The 23,085-nt window shown below is 44.5% G+C and overlaps 1 protein-coding gene across 1 annotated transcript; it reads right to left on the reverse strand.

The window, feature by feature from the left end:
- Window positions 1–295: 295 nt before the first annotated feature.
- LOC147848820 (uncharacterized) lies at window positions 296–22,848 on the reverse strand (the record flags this gene model as incomplete). The annotated part of the gene is made up of 6 exons (XM_087338069.1): window positions 22,640–22,848; window positions 959–1,019; window positions 820–880; window positions 651–697; window positions 484–576; window positions 296–386 (listed from the first exon to the last, which is right to left on the reverse strand). Coding segments are annotated over exons 1-6 (562 nt in total), but the record flags the coding sequence as incomplete, so codon positions are not given.
- Window positions 22,849–23,085: the final 237 nt, after the last annotated feature.

The following is a 23,085-nucleotide window of genomic DNA, read 5'->3' on the forward strand; positions in this document are numbered from 1 at the left end:
ATATATATATTCACTCATTATAACCTCTCTACTTTATTACTGGACAATAGTAATCATACTAGACTATCACTTTTCAGTATTGAAAGAATAACTAGCTCAACTCTCCTAGATGCTCATGTTTGATATTTTCACTCGCTTGTTCTAGATTGGATGTCCTGCATCTAGATTCAGATCTTCACCAAAGCGACTAGCAAAACCCATAAATGTGTAGAAAAGCAACCATATATTCACAATCAGAAAAGATCTTGTTTATTACTGAAGATGGCCCAAACTAAGACATTCAACAAAGGCATACCATGATCTTTCTTTTGAAATGCAACATCTTGGATTGCTGAGAAAATTTCAGGACTAAAAATGTACACTCCACAATTTATCCATTCACTGACCTGCAGAAACAGAACAAATCAAAGCCAGGAGGAAAGAAGAGTTAGATAACCTGAATTTTGAATCAGCTAAAAAACATGTGACAGAAATTATTCTCACGAATGTCTCAGGCTTCTCAGCATAATGTAGCAATTCTCCTGTATCTGCATCTGCTACTAGCTCCCCAAACTGACTTGCTGAATCAGCAGATACCTGAACTAAGGTATTATTAATCTGCTTAAGATCGAGTAAAAACTAGCAGTTTTTCAAAAGATTTGTTCCATTACCTTCTTCACAAGGAGTGTGCCAATACCCTTATATCTAGAATGTGCCGCTGTAAGACTCAACACGAGAAGTCCCACACATATTAGACATTAGTTATTTAGAGAAACAATTTGCAATGGTTCATTGTAACTACACAGAGCTTTTTTCAGATATTTATGAAACAACAATTACCAAGCATTTCAGATAAAGGGAAACTGCAGCAGACATCACAATTCATGACAATGATATTGCTCTGTCGATAACAGATGATCAGTTAGTTGTATAAAGTAACACCACTCTCCTGAAGCAACAGATTCAAAAAATATCATACAGGATCATCCTCCATAAGTAGATCTTTAAAATTGTACAGCCCCCCTGCGAGGTTTATCTTCCTGCAAATACCTAAAAATCATATTTCCAGTTTACAATCCAAATATACAATAATTTAGAGAACATTTTGAGTGAATATCTTCTACATGAGAAAATAAAACAGATGTTATTGGATCATTCGAATCCGGATTTATTAACCTTTAGGATGGTCATGAAATACGCTATCTTACAAGGAATCTTGATCAGCGAGTGTATGCTTTAAATGCATGCCATACACATGTTGAGCAAAGAATGATATAAATTAGCAGGAAGCAGACATTTCATACTATGAAGTGGCTTTTATAGCTAATACTACAGCATTTCTATTTGCATGATACAGTGTGTGCGGCAGGGGATACAGTGAATTGGCCATGATGAAGGCCCAGCCACTTACAATCTGTCCTGGATACCACATATTTCCCTAAACCCTAAACCCTAAACCAATAGATGTTATGCCTATAGTCCATCAGAAATCTTATATAGCTGAATTCTGATGACAATACAATACTTAAGTGTACAAAACCCAGAATAAAGGTGACTGGGATGAGCTGTGTAATGCCAAAAACTGTTCTCTAGTCATTTCCCAATGCCCTAAAACTATCTCAATGAGATGGCTATAAGAGCCCAGACAAATTCACTGAGATTCATAGACCTCAATACCCGTGCATCAAGAGTTATTAAGCATGCATTTTTGTGCTACTCAAACTAGACTTCTTAGTAAACAATTATTCTAATATCAACAGATATGGTGTACAAGGGGTAGATTTTCTCTATTAAGATGTCCAATAAAATACTTCTATAAGCATTGGAAAATTCTTCAAGCTGATAATCATCAATGGCTTCCCATTTACACCTCACCAAGAGTAAGTTTAAACCATTCTACTATCCTGGATAATCATCAATGCTATAAGGACAGTGCTGAAGGGTATGTGAGCAGATTACCATTAATGTTATAAAGAAACTATTGAAGAGTAAGAAAATAAAAATGTCAAAAAAAGGCTCATGAAATATGGTTTCATTTTGTAGCACCTCACTGAGAGTAAGTTTAAACCATTCTACAATTCTGGTTATCTGAACACATAACGACAAGGACCATGAATGTATCCATGATTTATATGCAGCATCCCATAGCTCATATCGATCCACAGAGGAAGTAAATATATCATCATCATCTCTTCTTTCCGTCAGATGACTATAACCCACGCATTGTGAATGTTAAGCATTCACTTGTCAAAGAAAGATTCATTTTGTCATTACTAAGCATTCACTTAGGAGCAGAACCTGTTGCTTCACTTGCTGCTGCTCGTGCTCTGCATGTGTATGTGTATGTGTATGTATGTGTATGTGTATGTGTATGTGTATGTGTATTTGTATGTGTATTTGTATGTGTGTGTGTATGTGTATGTGTATCATAGTATGAACCATACGTGCATTCGCATTCGCGAATGGTTCAATTATTCGCGAAAGAAAAACACCCTCAAAGAATGATAAATACCATACTTTTGGATTAACTATTTATTATGAGGTAGATAAGCCTAAGAATAAAAAAAAAACAACAAAAAACATTAAAAAAGTGGGAAAAAAATACAAGAATGTTGGGATAACATTCGCATTCGTTTTCCAACGTAGGAAAACGAATGTTAAACTAGACGAACACGAATTTTACGTACTATGATGTGTATCATAGTTCCTAATATTCGCGTACGTCCAGTTTACTTGACATACGCGATATTCGTTTGGCTTCTTTTTTTTGGGGGTTTTTTATTTCTGATATTCATCGTTCTTTGCAAATAGAAGTGACGTTTGACACACACACACACACCCTCTCTCTCTCTCACAGGAGAACTGACAGATCTTCTCTCTCTACAAAATTTAGATATCTAATATTCACATTCCCTCACACAGACAAACACCATAGCTCCTCTCTCTCTCTCTCTCTTACATGGGTACCACGGGCCACATCCACATCGCAACCCTTTGACCTTCCGCTTCTTTTCGAGAGACTTGGATGGAAATGAAAATAACAATTGTATAACACCATTTTCATTGTAGTAGAACATGTTTCTATATAAAACATGTTTGTTATTTTTTAGAACTATTTAGCTTAAACTCTATTTTTCATCGTATTTTTATTTTTACTTCGATGAATGGGTAAATATCCCATTTTTGTTGTAAACCATTTGTCTCATGGGCCAATTTTGGCCTTAGAAGACGTTAATATATCTTTCTTTCTTTCTTTCTTTCTTTCTTTCTCTCTAGAGTCTACGCATACACTCAAACCACTCTCTCCTCACACATGCAAAACAGGGCTTCTCTCTCTAGACCACACACGCTCTCTCTTTCTCTCTCTTTTTTGGTAAATCTCTCTCTCTCTCTCTCACACACACACACACACATGTCAACACACACACACACACACACACTATATGTACACCATATGTATATATCTATGTACCGCGTATGGATTTCAATCATACTCGAAGCCTTTTCACGTATCAGTATGATACGAATATTGGCGTTTGAGTATGACACGAATGGGACGTATGGCTAGAACTACGATGTGTATGTGTATGTGTATGTGTGCTCGTGACTAACTACTACCAAATATTTAAGAGGGCAAGTGAGGGAATCGCGGAGAGGGACGGTGCACGTCGCACCGTTGATGGCGTGTTCGATCTCCATCGTCCAAGATGGATAAAAAGCTGACAACATCTGTCACCAGCGACTCTCTGACATCCTTTGTGAAAAGGAGCCCGACTCTGTCAAAAGGAGCCCTGTTGTCAGATAACCTCTGTACGCAGGAGCCTGACTCTGTCAGAAGGAGCCCCGCTGACTGACAGCATTAGTAAGAAGGAGCCCGACTTTGTCAAAAGGAGCCCCGTTGTTTGACAACCTCTGTCATCAGGAGCCTGACTTAAAAACAAACATCAAAAACTCCAAAAAATGGTAAGTGTACAACAAATATTTGCCATGAAAATGATCATAAAATTTCTCAAAAAAAACTAGAGATTCAAATAACAAGTCTTACATAAAATATTAAAACGTCAAACGTTGACAACCCTAAAATGAAATATGAATATACACATTACATATTACGATTATAGCTCATGTCAGGATGATTGCAAGATGCAACCACAATTTTTACAACATGTAACGTTCGAGTCCCTTGAAGTCAAGGTCAACCCATCGCAACGCAAAACACCGAACCTTCTAATGGTCACCTATTGGCAATCGCCTCCTAGCCTGACTTGCACCTCTTTGTAGTTTTCCGGAGTGGGATTTGGAAGTGTTTGGGGAGCTGCCAATAAGTTCTTGCGAGATGTCTATTGTTGCACTTCTTTTGGCATCGATTTGTTGGTTGCGACTTATTGATCTGCCATCTTCTTCATTGGTTGATTTTGGTGCACCAACGCGATACACCTTCTCAGCCACATCTTCCAATGTTTGTATACCTTTGACAATAGTTGCACGGTCGAAGGTTCCTAACCCTTGCTCGAGACATTGAAATGCTTTCACAACCGTTTGTATTTTGGACTTGAATGATTCAATCTCGGATATTGTGGGGTTTGTCTCCTTGAATCATTCTACCTCTGCCTCCACTTCTATTTCTGTATTATGGTCCATTCGCATTTGGGTCGCGTGATCTATAAAAGGCAATGAGCCACATAAATGTGGCATATGCCTCTCACTAATCATTCGGATACCGAGTAAATGCTTACATTTACTCGCAATGTCTTGGCAATCACAATATGAACATTGGAGTGAGACATTATACCATAGAGTGGGAGTTGTCATGCTCAAGATTCTAAACCAATATCGGGCCTCGTCAACAATTTCCATTGTGGAAGTATCGTCGACATACCTTTCCAATATTCTCTCTGCTTCTTTAAGTCGGGACCTTTGATCCGTACAATTCGCACGGCGTGCAAACCGACCACTCTCACATATTTCTTGTCGTTGCTTGTACCACTCTATTACCGTTCCTCCTATGCAAGTGCCAGTTTCATTGTCCCCGATTAAGACATGCAGAAGGTCGGTAATTGATCGGTTTATTCTTCCTCTCAAGGCAATATACTTGATAAACTGCCAATGTCTTTCCACAATATTGGTAGTGTCAACGTGTCCATAGTTGAAAATTCTAACAAACTTGGGCTAGAGTTTCCTCCACACACATGTCAAACCACACCATCCTCCTTCTATATATTGCTAAACATCGGGCTTGTCTACATATTCTACCTTTAACTCCTCACACATCGCATTGAATGCGGATTCAGTAATGCATTGCATCTGTTGGCACATTCATTGATAAAGATGGCTTCTGTGAGTTGCACTTACTTTTGGCAACAAGTTGTCCACCCATGACTTTTTGGCGTGAAACTAACACCATAGAAGTCGACAATGTGTTTGTGACCATTGCCCATTTACAACAATCCAAGATTGACGATGTCGTGAAGATTTTCGGCTATAGTGTGAAACCAAGGCGGAATAGGGCAAGACGGTGGTGTGCAATATGTGCACATGTGTAGTAGGGAACAATGTATAGAATAAAGGGGGAGTATTTGTCCCACATTGTAACGCCCTCCCCTCCTTGGTCCCTTGTTTAAGGGTTGCCCATTTTGAGTTGTAGCGGTGTACCATTTTTGTTGAGGGTCTTTTTCTTAAGAGTTTTCTAGGGTTAGTAACTTCCTGTTCTTCTCCTTCTTGAGAAGTCGGGCGCAACAGCCATGGCAATAACGCTGTTAGGGCTAACTTCTTTTCTTATGAGCGTACCCGGCTCGAAGCCAAGGTTGTATCTTTCCCCTTTATAATATAAACACTTATATCTGTTTGTGCATATTGGTGTATTTGGTGGTGTCGGGAGCATAGCCCCTTTCGTTTCTTGTGCATAAGAGTCGGCGTCGCGCACATGCCCTTTCTCTCTCTCTCTCTCTCTCTCTCTCGTGTTCGGTTGCCTCCGAGTCATGTCCGGAGTCGGTTTTCTTGGCATCCCTTTTGTCCCTCGTCCGAGACCCCCGTGGTCCCGCCCCTCTACATGCACGTGCGCAATAACGCGACATCTTTGGTGTACCCAACGTGAAGGGCGACAAGGGAGAATGGAGTTGGAAGAAGACGACTTCGCACAACTTTTTGTCGATGCGGTGAGGGAGTTTGGAAGAGCAACAACAAGAAGAGAGACGACGCATCAAGCTATTGAGAGAGTGGTCGATAGAGTCGGTCGTTTCAACGGGGACAAAGTCCCATTCTACTTGGAAGCCTACAATGCAGAAATGGAGGAGCGAGATGTAGACGAGGCGTTGAGGCTGGAATTCTTCTATCGGGTCATCACCGTCCATATGCACGTAGAAGATGAAGGAGCTCCGAGAAGCTCATAGTTCGTGGGAGGCCTTCGAAGAGGCGTTCCTGCAGGCATATGGAGGACGGCAGAAGAGCCGGGGACGTTGTGACTTCGACCAATTGGTGGCGTCGGCGAAGACCCACTGGAGCACAATGAAGGCGTTCCGAGAGTTCAAGCAACGGCTTGCTCGGCTCCTAGAGTGGGAGCAAGGTTTGGTGGGGGCGGACAAAGCCCTGTTGTTCGTTAGATCAATCGACCTAGTGGAACGGGAGGCCATCGGGATTGAGCTCGAAGACGATGACGGAGCGAATAGCCTTACAGAGGACTGGTCGAAAGTCGAAAAGGTATGCCAATGGCTAGATGACGAACGGGCCAAGAAGGCTAGGAGGAAGGCGCACGACAGCGCGCCATCACAATGGGAAAAGGTTGAACGACAAAGAGAGTCGGCAAGGCTCGGCTTCGGGGCCAGGATTGCGTAGGCGTACGCAGCTCTCGAGGCAATGCTCGAGAAAGAGGAAAGATCGAGGCCGTAAATTGACGCTGAGCAGACGGACCTGGCCAACGAGAAGGTAGAAGATTGGTACGACGGTACCACGAGAGAGGGTGCGAAACAAAACGCCCTCTCAACTTGCGGAGATAGAATAGCCAAGGACAAGGCCGAGATACCATTCGCAAAATCGGAACATTGGGACTGGCGGTTTCGGGCACGTCAGCCCGGAACTCCAGACATTGGATTGGGACAAGTTAAGGTAACATTGGAAGCATTACGTGATGTCGCGAGGGGAGCACCTCTTTCACTTCATGCATGAAGGCGCATGAAGAGTCGTCTCATACTCGGGAATGAGAATGCAATTTACCTTAAAGCATCACCTAATCTTCAAGTATTATACGTTGAGAAATGGAGGGAAGTAGTATTAGCGTCACATCACACGTTTTCAAAGACTCTTACAGAGTTAAAGCTAGTTTATGCGACTGATGTACGTGACTATGGCATCCCGCCGGAGTACGTAAAAGCACTCATTACAAGTTGTGGTTGCTAATGGTATCGAAGGTCGACCCGATAGAACGTTTGGGATCAAGCATGACCAAATATAACAAGAACCTACCCATAGAAGTGATCAAGGTAGAAACCCACCAGTTAGATCAATGGATGTTGGAAATGTTGGAGTGGTTGACCCTAAACAACTCTTGGGCAATCGACTTGACATTTAAAACAAACCAATTCGGGCTACCATTATATGCATCAGTTGCCCCCAATGCCATGGGAATTGGGATCCCATTATGGTACATGCTTTGTAGTTTTGATAAGGGGTCAAACCATGAGCAAGTCGCATTAGAAACTTGTTTGAGAGTCATATTCGCAAGGATGCCCACGGTGAGGCCAAATGCAATAGTGATTGATAAATGTTGGACATCATATAATGCCATAACTAATGTGGTTGCAACTGACCGTTGTCGCGTTATTGCGCATGTGCGTGTAGAGGGGCAGGACCACGGGGGTCTCGGACGAGGGAGAAAAGGAATGCCACAAAAACCGACTCTGAACACGACCCAGAGGCAACCGAACCTTGGGCTGACGTGTGGAAGATAAGGACTTTAGTTTTCCCTAGATTCACTACCAATCCTCGTTGTGTACAAAAGTCATCTAAGGCATTAAGGTGCCTTTGTAGGTCGTGTTCGGATTCAAAGAGCAAAACTATGTCGTCTGCATAGAGCAAGATACGTACCTGCGTATCCCCAAGGACTACTCCATTGCCTCCCTTACGAGGAATAAAATCTGTGATCTCATCAATGTAGATCCCAAAAAGAGTCGGAGATAAGGGGCAACCTTGTTTTACACCAATAGTGCTAGTGAAACTATCGGATATGCCGCTTGGGCATCGAACACACCCGGACACTTGTTCATATAGTGCGTAGATGGCCCAAACCATGTCATCCGGTATCCTCAAGCTCTTAAGCCTATCAAACAACCGCTCTCTAGGGACCGTGTTAAAGGCTTTGCAGAAGTCCACAAAACAACAATATAGTTTCTTCTTGCGAGCCTTAGTATGGTCAATTAAGCATCTAAGTGTGAAGATATGGTCAATAGTGGAGAAGGCTCGTCTAAAGCCAGCCTGTTTAGGTGCACGAAGATTTAAGGTCTCCATATACTCGCTAAGCTCTGCCTCCATTACTGCACCATATAATTTAGCAAGGGTATGACCTATCATAATGGTCCTATAAGTATTTGGGTCCATGGGGTCCCCCCCTTTATGTATGGGGGCCACTGTGTTCATGGTCCATTGTGGTGGAAAACCCTCTGCGAGGGCACGATTGAAGATTAGAGTTAGCAAGGGAGCTAGGCACTCTCTCGTGTATATGATGTGTTTTGCTCGCAATCCTGTGTGGTCCATGGACTTCCTATGTTGTAATTTCTTTATGACCTTCGTGACCCTAGAGGTCGTGAAGAGTGTCCCCACAGTAGGTCGGGGTGTAGAAGGCATTGGAATGGGTGGTTGGTTTGGGATTTGGTAAAGTCTCTCTGTATAAGTGTGCCAAGTTACGGGATCTTCGATGGGTGTTTGTGGTCTTGGTTCTCGTAATCTCTTCCATGCAGCGGCACAATCGCTACTCATGAGCATGTGGTAGAGTTCCCAATATTGGGATGCCTCCCATGCTCGTCTCTTACGACGTGTCATCTTGCGCATTTCTTTACGAGCTTGTACTGAGGTAATACTACCACTGACTTGCGATATTGTAAGTTGTCAATGTAAGCACCTACAATCCTCATCATACCATCTATTTTGTGGCATAGATCTTACTTTACCTTGATTGGAGTGTTTCGTGTATGGGAAACTGCTAACTGCTGCAGAGTGAAGGATGTGTGTGAGTTTTGTATTAAGGCTCTCTAAAGGTAGGGAGGGATCAAGGGAGGAGAGATGGGCTTGAACATGTCGAGCATATATGTCAGAGAGCTCATGTGTGAAATGTATTGTGATGTCATGGCGTGGTTGACTAGAGTTGGTGACGTTAGAGATATCACATTTTATCTCAAAGTATAAGAAACTATGGTCTGCGCCAATAGGACATGGGGCCACTCGGAAGGAGTTAATCATGTGGGTAGCTTCAAGGCGTCCTATTAGATAATCGACTATGCTTTCCCCTCCTCCATGTGGGAAACATGTGAGCTCTGCCGAACCTGGCCACTTGGCTAAACCATTATATATGACCATCTGGTGCCGACTACCGAGTTCGAGCAAATGATGGCCAAAGCTCGTGGCGTCTGCACCTTGATCCTTTGATCTACGTGTGGTGTCTATGTCTGAGGGATCGACATTTACCATTTCTAGGTTTCTATTCATTTGAAATATTGTGCATTGTCGGGATTAGGTTCTCGCATTAAAGTCTCCTACAAGGAATACTTCTCCTTGGGAAGAATATCGGATTATGTCATCCGATAGAGGTTCATATGGGGAAGGCCCATGTGGCACTCCGTCATCAACTAATCTCGCCTCGCTAGCCAGATTATAATGAGAGCCTTTCGGGGGAAAGTAACAAATGGCGAAAATTACTGCCTTGTCCTTGCTTGTGGAGACTTTCGCCCACATAAAATGAGCTTTTGGGTCTGTGCTCAGTATTTCTATCCTATTATGTAGCTCCCTCCGAAACAATATTGCGACACCGCCAGATCCCCTGGTCGTGCATCGACGTGAGGTTTGTCTAAAAGCCGACTCCCAACGAAATCCTTTGACTCGTAGGAGTCCCCTATTTGGGCTTTGGTGTGTTTCTACTAGGCAAACTATATCTGATTCCTTTAATATCCCCTCTAGGCGGCCGGGGTGTGTCCAGAGTGCGTCGTTACAATTCCATAGGGTCATCCTAAGTGTGTTTTCTGTCACATGGGCCACACGCTGTCGATTAGTAGTGCGATCATTTATGATCACTCGCCCATCTCGATAAAAGGCGCGATGCCCGTCTTTACGAGCTTGCATAACCTTTAGCATACAACCCGAGAGAGATCAAATACGTAAAAAAAATATTAAGAATTTTGCAAGAACCTCCCAAGAACTGCAAAAAATGACACTCTCTCACTCATCTCCTTCTGTGTAACCAACCACAGACAAACAGAAGACGAAGAAGGAGAAGAAGAGGATAAAGGAACGTCAAATTTCTCCATAACCTAAGCTCAGACAGCAGGAAGACCGGCATTTCTAAAGCTTGAAGATGGAGTAAGTCAGCATTTCCAATGCATGTTTATAGCAATTTAATAGAAAATCAAATTGTATCCATGCAAACCAATTTGTAGGAGTTTATTGGATATTTAACAAATATCTAATGTATCCAGGAGATACTATCACTTTAGGCTATGCTTGTTTTACTCAAGGTTCGCAACAAGGCAATATAATTTGCATGAAAACAAGAATGATGGTGAAATTGCAAACTGGAATACATTAGCCCTAAAGTGGAATATCTAGAACAACCACATGATCTTTTTTTCCCTTATGAAACAGTTTCCAAGATCAAAATTTCACATTGCTTTTATATTGACTATAAAGTGTTCAAAGTTTTATAGACTAATTTTCAAATTCAAGTTAACTCTTTCGCATGTGCAACTGAGTATTTACTATTTGTGTTCAACTAGACTCTCATTTTTGTAGAATTTGAATTCTTATAATTTTTCTTAGAATTGAAACCACAAGAAGTTGACCCAGATCAATTGCAATTGACTAGTTTTCTTGATCAAAATCATCCAAACCACTTCTTTATTCAAGATGTCTATTTTGTGATGTACTAAGAATAAAACATTCACTCCCTTATTTATATTCTTACTTGTTGCTTTTGCTCTCACAAATTACAAAGATGCTTGGATGTGGAAAGGTTTTCCTATCATCATTACCTATCTTCTCGCAAGGTTGTTGGAGGTAATTCCTAGCACTATTGGAATAAAAAACTAGTATGACCATTATCCCCCACACTCTTCAGTGTTTATATAGATGAGATATCTAGTTGCATAGAGAGATTGGGTGGTTCAAGATCATGCTTAGCTGGGGTATCATACCTATATCATTATTTATATAGATGAGGTATCTAATTGCATCGAGAGATCAAGTGGTTAATTGGCGTAGCCATACCTATATCATGATATACCAATGACATTGTGTTGATCCTCGACTATTGGTTTGAATCTCATCCTGTCATAAGTCTTCCTAGTCATCTCTTCAACCTGACCTTTGACTTGTCATTATATTGAGTGTGACACTTCTCTTCGCGTGAACATACTACATCACAACATTTGCCCCCACCAAACCTGCATAGCATTCAGTATGTGCCAATCATGGTCTGGTTGATGTAGTCATCCTTCACTTTCCTCACTCTTTGAATCTTGTTCATTATCATACTCATTTGCCGCATGGTCCTCAAGGTTCGACTCCTCTTGTCGTGTCTTAAAGATTTTAACTCTCTTCTCCACTATCGGGCTTGTGAACGAAGTCTATTCCCCACATTTGGAACAACTCTAATGGTAGGATCGGTTGATGTGGGAGCTTCACCTGTGTTGTCCGCTGACGCATCAACGGACACAAATCGCACTCCCGGTAGTGCTTTGCCGTGTTTGCCACCAAACGCCGCTTTGCCAAACCTTCCAAGCTATGACATCCCTTGCGTAGTGTCCACCGGCTACTCCGCAATGTGCTTCCCTTAGTATTGTATCATAGTATGAACCATACGTGCATTCGCATTCGCGAATGGTTCAATTATTCGCGAAAGAAAAACACCCTCAAAGAATGATAAATACCATACTTTTGGATTAACTATTTATTATGAGGTAGATAAGCCTAAGAATAAAAAAAAAACAACAAAAAACATTAAAAAAGTGGGAAAAAAATACAAGAATGTTGGGATAACATTCGCATTCGTTTTCCAACGTAGGAAAACGAATGTTAAACTAGACGAACACGAATTTTACGTACTATGATGTGTATCATAGTTCCTAATATTCGCGTACGTCCAGTTTACTTGACATACGCGATATTCGTTTGGCTTCTTTTTTTTGGGGGTTTTTTATTTCTGATATTCATCGTTCTTTGCAAATAGAAGTGACGTTTGACACACACACACACACCCTCTCTCTCTCTCACAGGAGAACTGACAGATCTTCTCTCTCTACAAAATTTAGATATCTAATATTCACATTCCCTCACACAGACAAACACCATAGCTCCTCTCTCTCTCTCTCTCTTACATGGGTACCACGGGCCACATCCACATCGCAACCCTTTGACCTTCCGCTTCTTTTCGAGAGACTTGGATGGAAATGAAAATAACAATTGTATAACACCATTTTCATTGTAGTAGAACATGTTTCTATATAAAACATGTTTGTTATTTTTTAGAACTATTTAGCTTAAACTCTATTTTTCATCGTATTTTTATTTTTACTTCGATGAATGGGTAAATATCCCATTTTTGTTGTAAACCATTTGTCTCATGGGCCAATTTTGGCCTTAGAAGACGTTAATATATCTTTCTTTCTTTCTTTCTTTCTTTCTTTCTCTCTAGAGTCTACGCATACACTCAAACCACTCTCTCCTCACACATGCAAAACAGGGCTTCTCTCTCTAGACCACACACGCTCTCTCTTTCTCTCTCTTTTTTGGTAAATCTCTCTCTCTCTCTCTCTCACACACACACACACATGTCAACACACACACACACACACACACTATATGTACACCATATGTATATATCTATGTACCGCGTATGGATTTCAATCATACTCGAAGCCTTTTCACGTATCAGTATGATACGAATATTGGCGTTTGAGTATGACACGAATGGGACGTATGGCTAGAACTACGATGTGTATGTGTATGTGTATGTGTGCTCGTGACTAACTACTACCAAATATTTAAGAGGGCAAGTGAGGGAATCGCGGAGAGGGACGGTGCACGTCGCACCGTTGATGGCGTGTTCGATCTCCACCGTCCAAGATGGATAAAAAGCTGACAACATCTGTCACCAGCGACTCTCTGACATCCTTTGTGAAAAGGAGCCCGACTCTGTCAAAAGGAGCCCTGTTGTCAGATAACCTCTGTACGCAGGAGCCTGACTCTGTCAGAAGGAGCCCCGCTGACTGACAGCATTAGTAAGAAGGAGCCCGACTTTGTCAAAAGGAGCCCCGTTGTTTGACAACCTCTGTCATCAGGAGCCTGACTTAAAAACAAACATCAAAAACTCCAAAAAATGGTAAGTGTACAACAAATATTTGCCATGAAAATGATCATAAAATTTCTCAAAAAAAACTAGAGATTCAAATAACAAGTCTTACATAAAATATTAAAACGTCAAACGTTGACAACCCTAAAATGAAATATGAATATACACATTACATATTACGATTATAGCTCATGTCAGGATGATTGCAAGATGCAACCACAATTTTTACAACATGTAACGTTCGAGTCCCTTGAAGTCAAGGTCAACCCATCGCAACGCAAAACACCGAACCTTCTAATGGTCACCTATTGGCAATCGCCTCCTAGCCTGACTTGCACCTCTTTGTAGTTTTCCGGAGTGGGATTTGGAAGTGTTTGGGGAGCTGCCAATAAGTTCTTGCGAGATGTCTATTGTTGCACTTCTTTTGGCATCGATTTGTTGGTTGCGACTTATTGATCTGCCATCTTCTTCATTGGTTGATTTTGGTGCACCAACGCGATACACCTTCTCAGCCACATCTTCCAATGTTTGTATACCTTTGACAATAGTTGCACGGTCGAAGGTTCCTAACCCTTGCTCGAGACATTGAAATGCTTTCACAACCGTTTGTATTTTGGACTTGAATGATTCAATCTCGGATATTGTGGGGTTTGTCTCCTTGAATCATTCTACCTCTGCCTCCACTTCTATTTCTGTATTATGGTCCATTCGCATTTGGGTCGCGTGATCTATAAAAGGCAATGAGCCACATAAATGTGGCATATGCCTCTCACTAATCATTCGGATACCGAGTAAATGCTTACATTTACTCGCAATGTCTTGGCAATCACAATATGAACATTGGAGTGAGACATTATACCATAGAGTGGGAGTTGTCATGCTCAAGATTCTAAACCAATATCGGGCCTCGTCAACAATTTCCATTGTGGAAGTATCGTCGACATACCTTTCCAATATTCTCTCTGCTTCTTTAAGTCGGGACCTTTGATCCGTACAATTCGCACGGCGTGCAAACCGACCACTCTCACATATTTCTTGTCGTTGCTTGTACCACTCTATTACCGTTCCTCCTATGCAAGTGCCAGTTTCATTGTCCCCGATTAAGACATGCAGAAGGTCGGTAATTGATCGGTTTATTCTTCCTCTCAAGGCAATATACTTGATAAACTGCCAATGTCTTTCCACAATATTGGTAGTGTCAACGTGTCCATAGTTGAAAATTCTAACAAACTTGGGCTAGAGTTTCCTCCACACACATGTCAAACCACACCATCCTCCTTCTATATATTGCTAAACATCGGGCTTGTCTACATATTCTACCTTTAACTCCTCACACATCGCATTGAATGCGGATTCAGTAATGCATTGCATCTGTTGGCACATTCATTGATAAAGATGGCTTCTGTGAGTTGCACTTACTTTTGGCAACAAGTTGTCCACCCATGACTTTTTGGCGTGAAACTAACACCATAGAAGTCGACAATGTGTTTGTGACCATTGCCCATTTACAACAATCCAAGATTGACGATGTCGTGAAGATTTTCGGCTATAGTGTGAAACCAAGGCGGAATAGGGCAAGACGGTGGTGTGCAATATGTGCACATGTGTAGTAGGGAACAATGTATAGAATAAAGGGGGAGTATTTGTCCCACATTGTAACGCCCTCCCCTCCTTGGTCCCTTGTTTAAGGGTTGCCCATTTTGAGTTGTAGCGGTGTACCATTTTTGTTGAGGGTCTTTTTCTTAAGAGTTTTCTAGGGTTAGTAACTTCCTGTTCTTCTCCTTCTTGAGAAGTCGGGCGCAACAGCCATGGCAATAACGCTGTTAGGGCTAACTTCTTTTCTTATGAGCGTACCCGGCTCGAAGCCAAGGTTGTATCTTTCCCCTTTATAATATAAACACTTATATCTGTTTGTGCATATTGGTGTATTTGGTGGTGTCGGGAGCATAGCCCCTTTCGTTTCTTGTGCATAAGAGTCGGCGTCGCGCACATGCCCTTTCTCTCTCTCTCTCTCTCTCTCGTGTTCGGTTGCCTCCGAGTCATGTCCGGAGTCGGTTTTCTTGGCATCCCTTTTGTCCCTCGTCCGAGACCCCCGTGGTCCCTGTTGGAAGCGAGGTCGTCTTTGCGGAAGATCAAGTAGCATTCGTTTCTGTTCTGAATACCTGTGTATGACTGTTTGTATGTCGTTGCACAGAGAGAGAGAGAGAGAGAGAGAGAGAGAGAGAGAGAGAGACACAAAAGACTCTTTATTGCATAAACAAAGAATACAACAACCAACCTCACAAAGAGGTTACAAGGTCACTATATATAGAGACCGACTTAGGGCAACTACCCTTTATGCTAATTACATAAATGGCCAAAACGGGATAGTGTGAATACGTCCATTATACACATGTATTCGACACTCCCCCGTAATGGGCGTATACATGGGTTATCTAAGATTACAGGTATAGACTTAGGTTCTCGGACATATCAGCTTTGTTCGAGTCGGCAGGGTCCGAAGGCAGAAGACCGAACTGGTCGGGTCGGACGTGTTGAAGCCGATCATTAAGGAGCTGATGTCGGTTGTCGGGAACCATCCTGCTCTGTGTCCGGCTCTAACCGGACTGGTTTGTCGTTACGCCCATCTGATGCCGAAGAGACCGAAAACGGTCTGCCGAGAGACATTTGGTCATTCCATCTGCGACATTATCGGTTGTGGATATTTTCTCTAGACCGATTTTCCCTGAAATGACGCAGTCCCGAACGAAGTGATATCGAACGTCGATATGTTTGGAGGCGTTGTGGTGAACCGGATTTTTCGACAAGGCAACAGCACCTTGACTGTCGCTGTAGACAACTGGAGCCGAGTCATGTTCGACTTGTCGAAACGTGTGCGCCAGCCGACCGAGCCACAAAGCTTCTTTTGCCGCGTCGGACGCAGCTACATATTCTGCTTCGGTCGTTGAGGTCGCTGTGCACTCCTGAAGTTTCGACTTCCACGAGATTGCTCCATTGCCGAATTTGAAGCAGTATCCGGTTGTTGATTTCCGACTGTCTATACAGCCGGCGAAGTCCGAGTCGGTGTAACCGACTACGCCTGAGGTTCGGTTCGGTCCGAAAAGAATGCCATGGTCTTTTGTGCCAGCCAGATATCTGAACACATGCTTGACTGCGTTCCAATGCGATCGGCCAGGGTTGTGCATAAATCTGCTAACGACTCCTACGGCATGAGAGATATCAGGCCGTGTCGCGACCATCAGGTACATAAGGGAGCCGACTGCCGGTGCATACGGTACCGACTTCATATCTTCCCCCTCCGGACCGGATGTCGGGCAGTCTCGCTGAGAGAGCCGAAGGTTCATGGGGAGCGGGGTTGAAGCAGATTTGGCTGATTGCATGTTGAAGCGTTCCAAGACACGTCCGATATAGTCGGTCTGAGACAAAAAAAGATGTCGTTTATCACGATGCCGACTAATCTTCATGCCGAGTATGTGTCGTGCCGGACCGAGGTCCTTCATGGCAAACTTCAACCGCAGTTGCCGAACGAGATCGGCAAGTTCGCCCGCGTGGCGTCCAGAAATTAGCATGTCGTCCACGTAAATGATGAGGAAGATGGGTGATCCATCTTGAGCTGTGTTGGTGAAGAGACAATGGTCCTCATCGCTTTTTGAGAAGCCGATCGATTGGATGAAGTCGTCGAACTTCTTGTACCATTGTCGCGGTGCCTGTTTGAGGCCGTATAGACTCTTCCTGAGTCGGCAGACTAGATGTTCTTGGCCAGTTGCCACGAAGCCTTTTGGCTGCTCCATATAAATTTCCTCGTCAAGATCACCATGGAGGAATGCTGTTTTGACATCTAGCTGAATCAGCTCCAAGTTGTCGGCTGCCACTACGCCGAGTAGAAAACGAAGGGTTGTCATTTTCACCACTGGTGAAAAAATCTCGTCGAAGTCGACGCCATATTCTTGTCGGAAGCCCTTCGCAACTAGTCTGGCCTTGTACTTTGGGGTGGTCGAATCAGACGTCTCTTTTAGTCGATAAACCCACTTGCAAGGAAGAGCACGTCGGTTCCTAGGTAATTCGACCAGATCCCAAGTCTTGTTTGCCCGAATGGAGTGCATTTCCGACTCCATCGCCAGATGCCAGGTGGCGGAATCGACAGATGTCGATGCTTCTTCGTAAGACGTCGGTTCGCCGGCGTCGGTGAAGAAAATTCCAGGAGAATACCTCTCCGGAGGTTGCGACAGTCTCTCAGATCGTCGAGGCATGATTGGACTGGTCGCATCGGGTATCGTGGTCGGATGGTCCGAAAGCGGATTGTTCTGCTGTGCCGAGTCGGAGTTGTCCGAGTCGGTAGTGTAAGGTTCAGCTACCCGTGAAGCTGACCGTGTGTTGAGAGCGGGGCCTTCTTGAAGGGTCGGCACATCGGAAAATGTTACCCTTCGGACTTCGATCGGTTTTTCGACTGATGGAGTCATAGCCGACTCGTTGAACACAACGTCCGAACTTCGAACGATTTGTCTGCGTTCGGGGTCCCAGAGTCGGTATCCCATTTCGCCGTCGGATCCATATCCAAGGAAAATGCATTTCCTGGACCGAGGTGCAAGTTTTCGGCGATCATCTTTCGGAATAAGAGCGTACGCCTCACATCCGAAGATCCTCAGCTTGTCGTAATTCGGCTTACTGCCGATCCATAGTTCCTGAGGAATTTGAAGTCCTAGAGGTCTACTTGGCGACATATTGATTATGTGTACTGCCGTGAGTAGAGCCTCTGCCCAGAAGCCATCCGACAGTCCGGAGTGTTGGAGCATGGAAACTATCCTTTCTTGGATTGTCCGATTCATTCGTTCTGCAATCCCGTTTTGCTCCGGACTGTGTGGTGCCGTAAATTCACGTCGGATGCCGCGTTGTCGGCAGAATTTGACGAATTCATCGGATTTGAACTCTCCCCCGTTGTCGGTCCGAAAGCATTTCAGTTTTCGGTCGGTTTGATTTTCCACCATAGCGAGCCAATCTGAGAAGATCGAGAAGACCCGATCTTTGGTGCGAATTGGATACGCCCACACCTTTCGAGTCGAGTCGTCAATAAAAGTGACGAAGTAAGAGGCACCGCCGAGAGACTGATGCGGCATTGGGCCACAGACGTCCGAATGGACTAAATCGAGAGGTCTCGTTTCTCTTGGTGCTGATGTCGGGTGTGATGCGGCTGCTTGTTTGCCATACTGGCAATGCTCGCAGAATTGGTGGTCGGAGAAGGAGAGTTTGGGGATGTATCCGGCTCTAGATAGGTGCGTGATGCCGGCCTTGCTGAGGTGTCCTAATCTTCGGTGCCATAGTGATGACACAGGAATATCCACCAAAAACAGGTTACCCTCTCTGAGCGTAACATGTAACGGATACAGGGAGTGTATCTTAGGTCCTCGAGCAAGCAGGAGGTTCCCCCTGTGGAGTGTCCACCCTCCCGAAGAAAAACCGGCACGAATGCCGTCTTCATCTAGTTGTCCGACTGAGATCAATGGCCTTGAGAGCTCGGGTACATGTCGGACATTGTGGAGTACAAGTGTAGAGCCACCTGCAAGGTTGAGCTCTACTGTGCCGATTCCGATGATGTCACAGTGTTGCGAGTTGCCGACCCGAACTGAGTCGGAGTGACGGATCGTATATTGCCGAAATTGGGATCGATGAGGAGTCACGTGAAATGACGCGCCCGAATCTAAGAGCCATGTGCTCGATTCTTCAGTCGTGAGCAGAACTTCTGATCCGACTGGATTTTCGATTGATAGTATATTCGGGTCGTCCGGTAGTACATCAGCTGAGAAGCTGACGTAATTGATCTCCTCATGCCGGCCACTCTTCTTGTTGTTCTTGTTCTTGAGTGCGCGGCAGTCGGCTTTGATGTGTCCGGGTTTCTTGCAGTAGTTGCAGATTCGGTTATCCCGTGACTGGCTCCGTCTTCGCTGATTGTTCGGCGGCCGTGAGGAATCTCTTCCTCGTATGTTCGATCGGTCTGTCGAACCTTGTACTACATAGGCGTCGTCTGTTGAGTCTTTGGCGAAAGACTTTCTCCGAGCTGCTTCGGTCAGGATTGCGCTCGTGACTTCGGAGTATTTAACAGCCGTGGTTGACGCGTTGCACACGGTTGTGACGAAAGTTTCCCATGATGAGGGAAGGCTGCTCATGAGTATCATTGCTCTGAGTTCATCCTCGATTGCCGTCCCCTGTGACGAGATTTGGGAGCTTATGCTTTCGTACTCATTGAGGTGTGCTTGGACCGAATCGGATTCTTTCATCCGCAAGTTGTAGAGGCGCCGGATCAGAAACATCTTCGTTGCGGCGACCTTCTTTTCATAAGTGTCCGACAGTGTTTTCCACAGTTCGAATGCTGTCGTACACGATTGCACCGTAAAGTATACCGATTCCGATAGGTGCATCCGAATCGTGGCGCGGACGATTCTGTCCAGCTTCTGCCACTCAATTGGTTTGTATCCTTCTGGAGGTTCTTCATTTTCGATGGGATCGATTTGTCCCTTGACTATGAGATAGTCCTGCATTTGCTCTTTCCAGAAGTTGAAGTTCGATCCATCGAACTTTCGTAGACTCATTTCTGACGAGCCGGATGTTGATGCCATCAAATTCGGTTTTGGTTGACGAAGCTCGGTTCGGAGTTGACTGTGAACCTTGTTGGAGTGCAGCCGGTTGGCTCACCCGATATCGTTCTAGTCGGATTTGAACCCGAGTCGGTTCGGCTTCGGAACTTGCTCGAATTGACTCCGGTAGCTTGAGGGACAGAACCGACTGGTCTTCCCAAATGTTGCCGAGTCGGAGTGAGCCCGGTTCGCTTCGGATATATGTGCCGAATACCGATTATTGAAACCGATTATCTGAACCGATTCGGCTTCGGGTGGCTGCAGCGACGAGAGAGACAGATCCAACTGATCCTCTCGAATGTCAATTAGCCGGATGAAGCACGAATTGGGGTTGTTGTCTTGAGACCGATCTGCACCGAGTGGTTACAACGAGCAGCGTTTGGAGACCTCTTCGGATGCCGTTTAACCGAATGGAGCACGATCGTGTCAATGATGCACAAGGGGATTTCACCTCGAGCGGTTACGATCACAAGGAGGGAAGTACAACCTGCTGGCTTACTCCAAGCAAAGATGATCTAACGCGATGAGATGCAAACCTGTTTTTCTTCTTCTTCTCTCTTCTTCGAATGACGCAGGAAACCGAATGCTGAGACGACGGCCGACAGCGGATTGAAGGACCGACTACTGTGCAGGCTCTGATACCAGATGTTGGAAGCGAGGTCGTCTTTGCGGAAGATCAAGTAGCATTCGTTTCTGTTCTGAATACCTGTGTATGACTGTTTGTATGTCGTTGCACAGAGAGAGAGAGAGAGAGAGAGAGAGAGAGAGAGAGAGAGACACAAAAGACTCTTTATTGCATAAACAAAGAATACAACAACCAACCTCACAAAGAGGTTACAAGGTCACTATATATAGAGACCGACTTAGGGCAACTACCCTTTATGCTAATTACATAAATGGCCAAAACGGGATAGTGTGAATACGTCCATTATACACATGTATTCGACAGTCCCGCCCCTCTACATGCACGTGCGCAATAACGCGACATCTTTGGTGTACCCAACGTGAAGGGCGACAAGGGAGAATGGAGTTGGAAGAAGACGACTTCGCACAACTTTTTGTCGATGCGGTGAGGGAGTTTGGAAGAGCAACAACAAGAAGAGAGACGACGCATCAAGCTATTGAGAGAGTGGTCGATAGAGTCGGTCGTTTCAACGGGGACAAAGTCCCATTCTACTTGGAAGCCTACAATGCAGAAATGGAGGAGCGAGATGTAGACGAGGCGTTGAGGCTGGAATTCTTCTATCGGGTCATCACCGTCCATATGCACGTAGAAGATGAAGGAGCTCCGAGAAGCTCATAGTTCGTGGGAGGCCTTCGAAGAGGCGTTCCTGCAGGCATATGGAGGACGGCAGAAGAGCCGGGGACGTTGTGACTTCGACCAATTGGTGGCGTCGGCGAAGACCCACTGGAGCACAATGAAGGCGTTCCGAGAGTTCAAGCAACGGCTTGCTCGGCTCCTAGAGTGGGAGCAAGGTTTGGTGGGGGCGGACAAAGCCCTGTTGTTCGTTAGATCAATCGACCTAGTGGAACGGGAGGCCATCGGGATTGAGCTCGAAGACGATGACGGAGCGAATAGCCTTACAGAGGACTGGTCGAAAGTCGAAAAGGTATGCCAATGGCTAGATGACGAACGGGCCAAGAAGGCTAGGAGGAAGGCGCACGACAGCGCGCCATCACAATGGGAAAAGGTTGAACGACAAAGAGAGTCGGCAAGGCTCGGCTTCGGGGCCAGGATTGCGTAGGCGTACGCAGCTCTCGAGGCAATGCTCGAGAAAGAGGAAAGATCGAGGCCGTAAATTGACGCTGAGCAGACGGACCTGGCCAACGAGAAGGTAGAAGATTGGTACGACGGTACCACGAGAGAGGGTGCGAAACAAAACGCCCTCTCAACTTGCGGAGATAGAATAGCCAAGGACAAGGCCGAGATACCATTCGCAAAATCGGAACATTGGGACTGGCGGTTTCGGGCACGTCAGCCCGGAACTCCAGACATTGGATTGGGACAAGTTAAGGTAACATTGGAAGCATTACGTGATGTCGCGAGGGGAGCACCTCTTTCACTTCATGCATGAAGGCGCATGAAGAGTCGTCTCATACTCGGGAATGAGAATGCAATTTACCTTAAAGCATCACCTAATCTTCAAGTATTATACGTTGAGAAATGGAGGGAAGTAGTATTAGCGTCACATCACACGTTTTCAAAGACTCTTACAGAGTTAAAGCTAGTTTATGCGACTGATGTACGTGACTATGGCATCCCGCCGGAGTACGTAAAAGCACTCATTACAAGTTGTGGTTGCTAATGGTATCGAAGGTCGACCCGATAGAACGTTTGGGATCAAGCATGACCAAATATAACAAGAACCTACCCATAGAAGTGATCAAGGTAGAAACCCACCAGTTAGATCAATGGATGTTGGAAATGTTGGAGTGGTTGACCCTAAACAACTCTTGGGCAATCGACTTGACATTTAAAACAAACCAATTCGGGCTACCATTATATGCATCAGTTGCCCCCAATGCCATGGGAATTGGGATCCCATTATGGTACATGCTTTGTAGTTTTGATAAGGGGTCAAACCATGAGCAAGTCGCATTAGAAACTTGTTTGAGAGTCATATTCGCAAGGATGCCCACGGTGAGGCCAAATGCAATAGTGATTGATAAATGTTGGACATCATATAATGCCATAACTAATGTGGTTGCAACTGACCGTTGTCGCGTTATTGCGCATGTGCGTGTAGAGGGGCAGGACCACGGGGGTCTCGGACGAGGGAGAAAAGGAATGCCACAAAAACCGACTCTGAACACGACCCAGAGGCAACCGAACACGAGAGAGAGAGAGAGAGAGAGAAAGGGCATGCGCGCGACGCTGACTCTTATGCATAGGAAACGAAAGGGGCTATGCTCCCAACACCACCCAATACA

This window comes from Azolla caroliniana, unplaced genomic scaffold, assembly GCF_043228905.1.
Source record: "Azolla caroliniana isolate FFs.n. ecotype wild unplaced genomic scaffold, voAzoCaro1.0.p SCAF_209, whole genome shotgun sequence".
Taxonomy (NCBI): domain Eukaryota; kingdom Viridiplantae; phylum Streptophyta; class Polypodiopsida; order Salviniales; family Salviniaceae; genus Azolla; species Azolla caroliniana.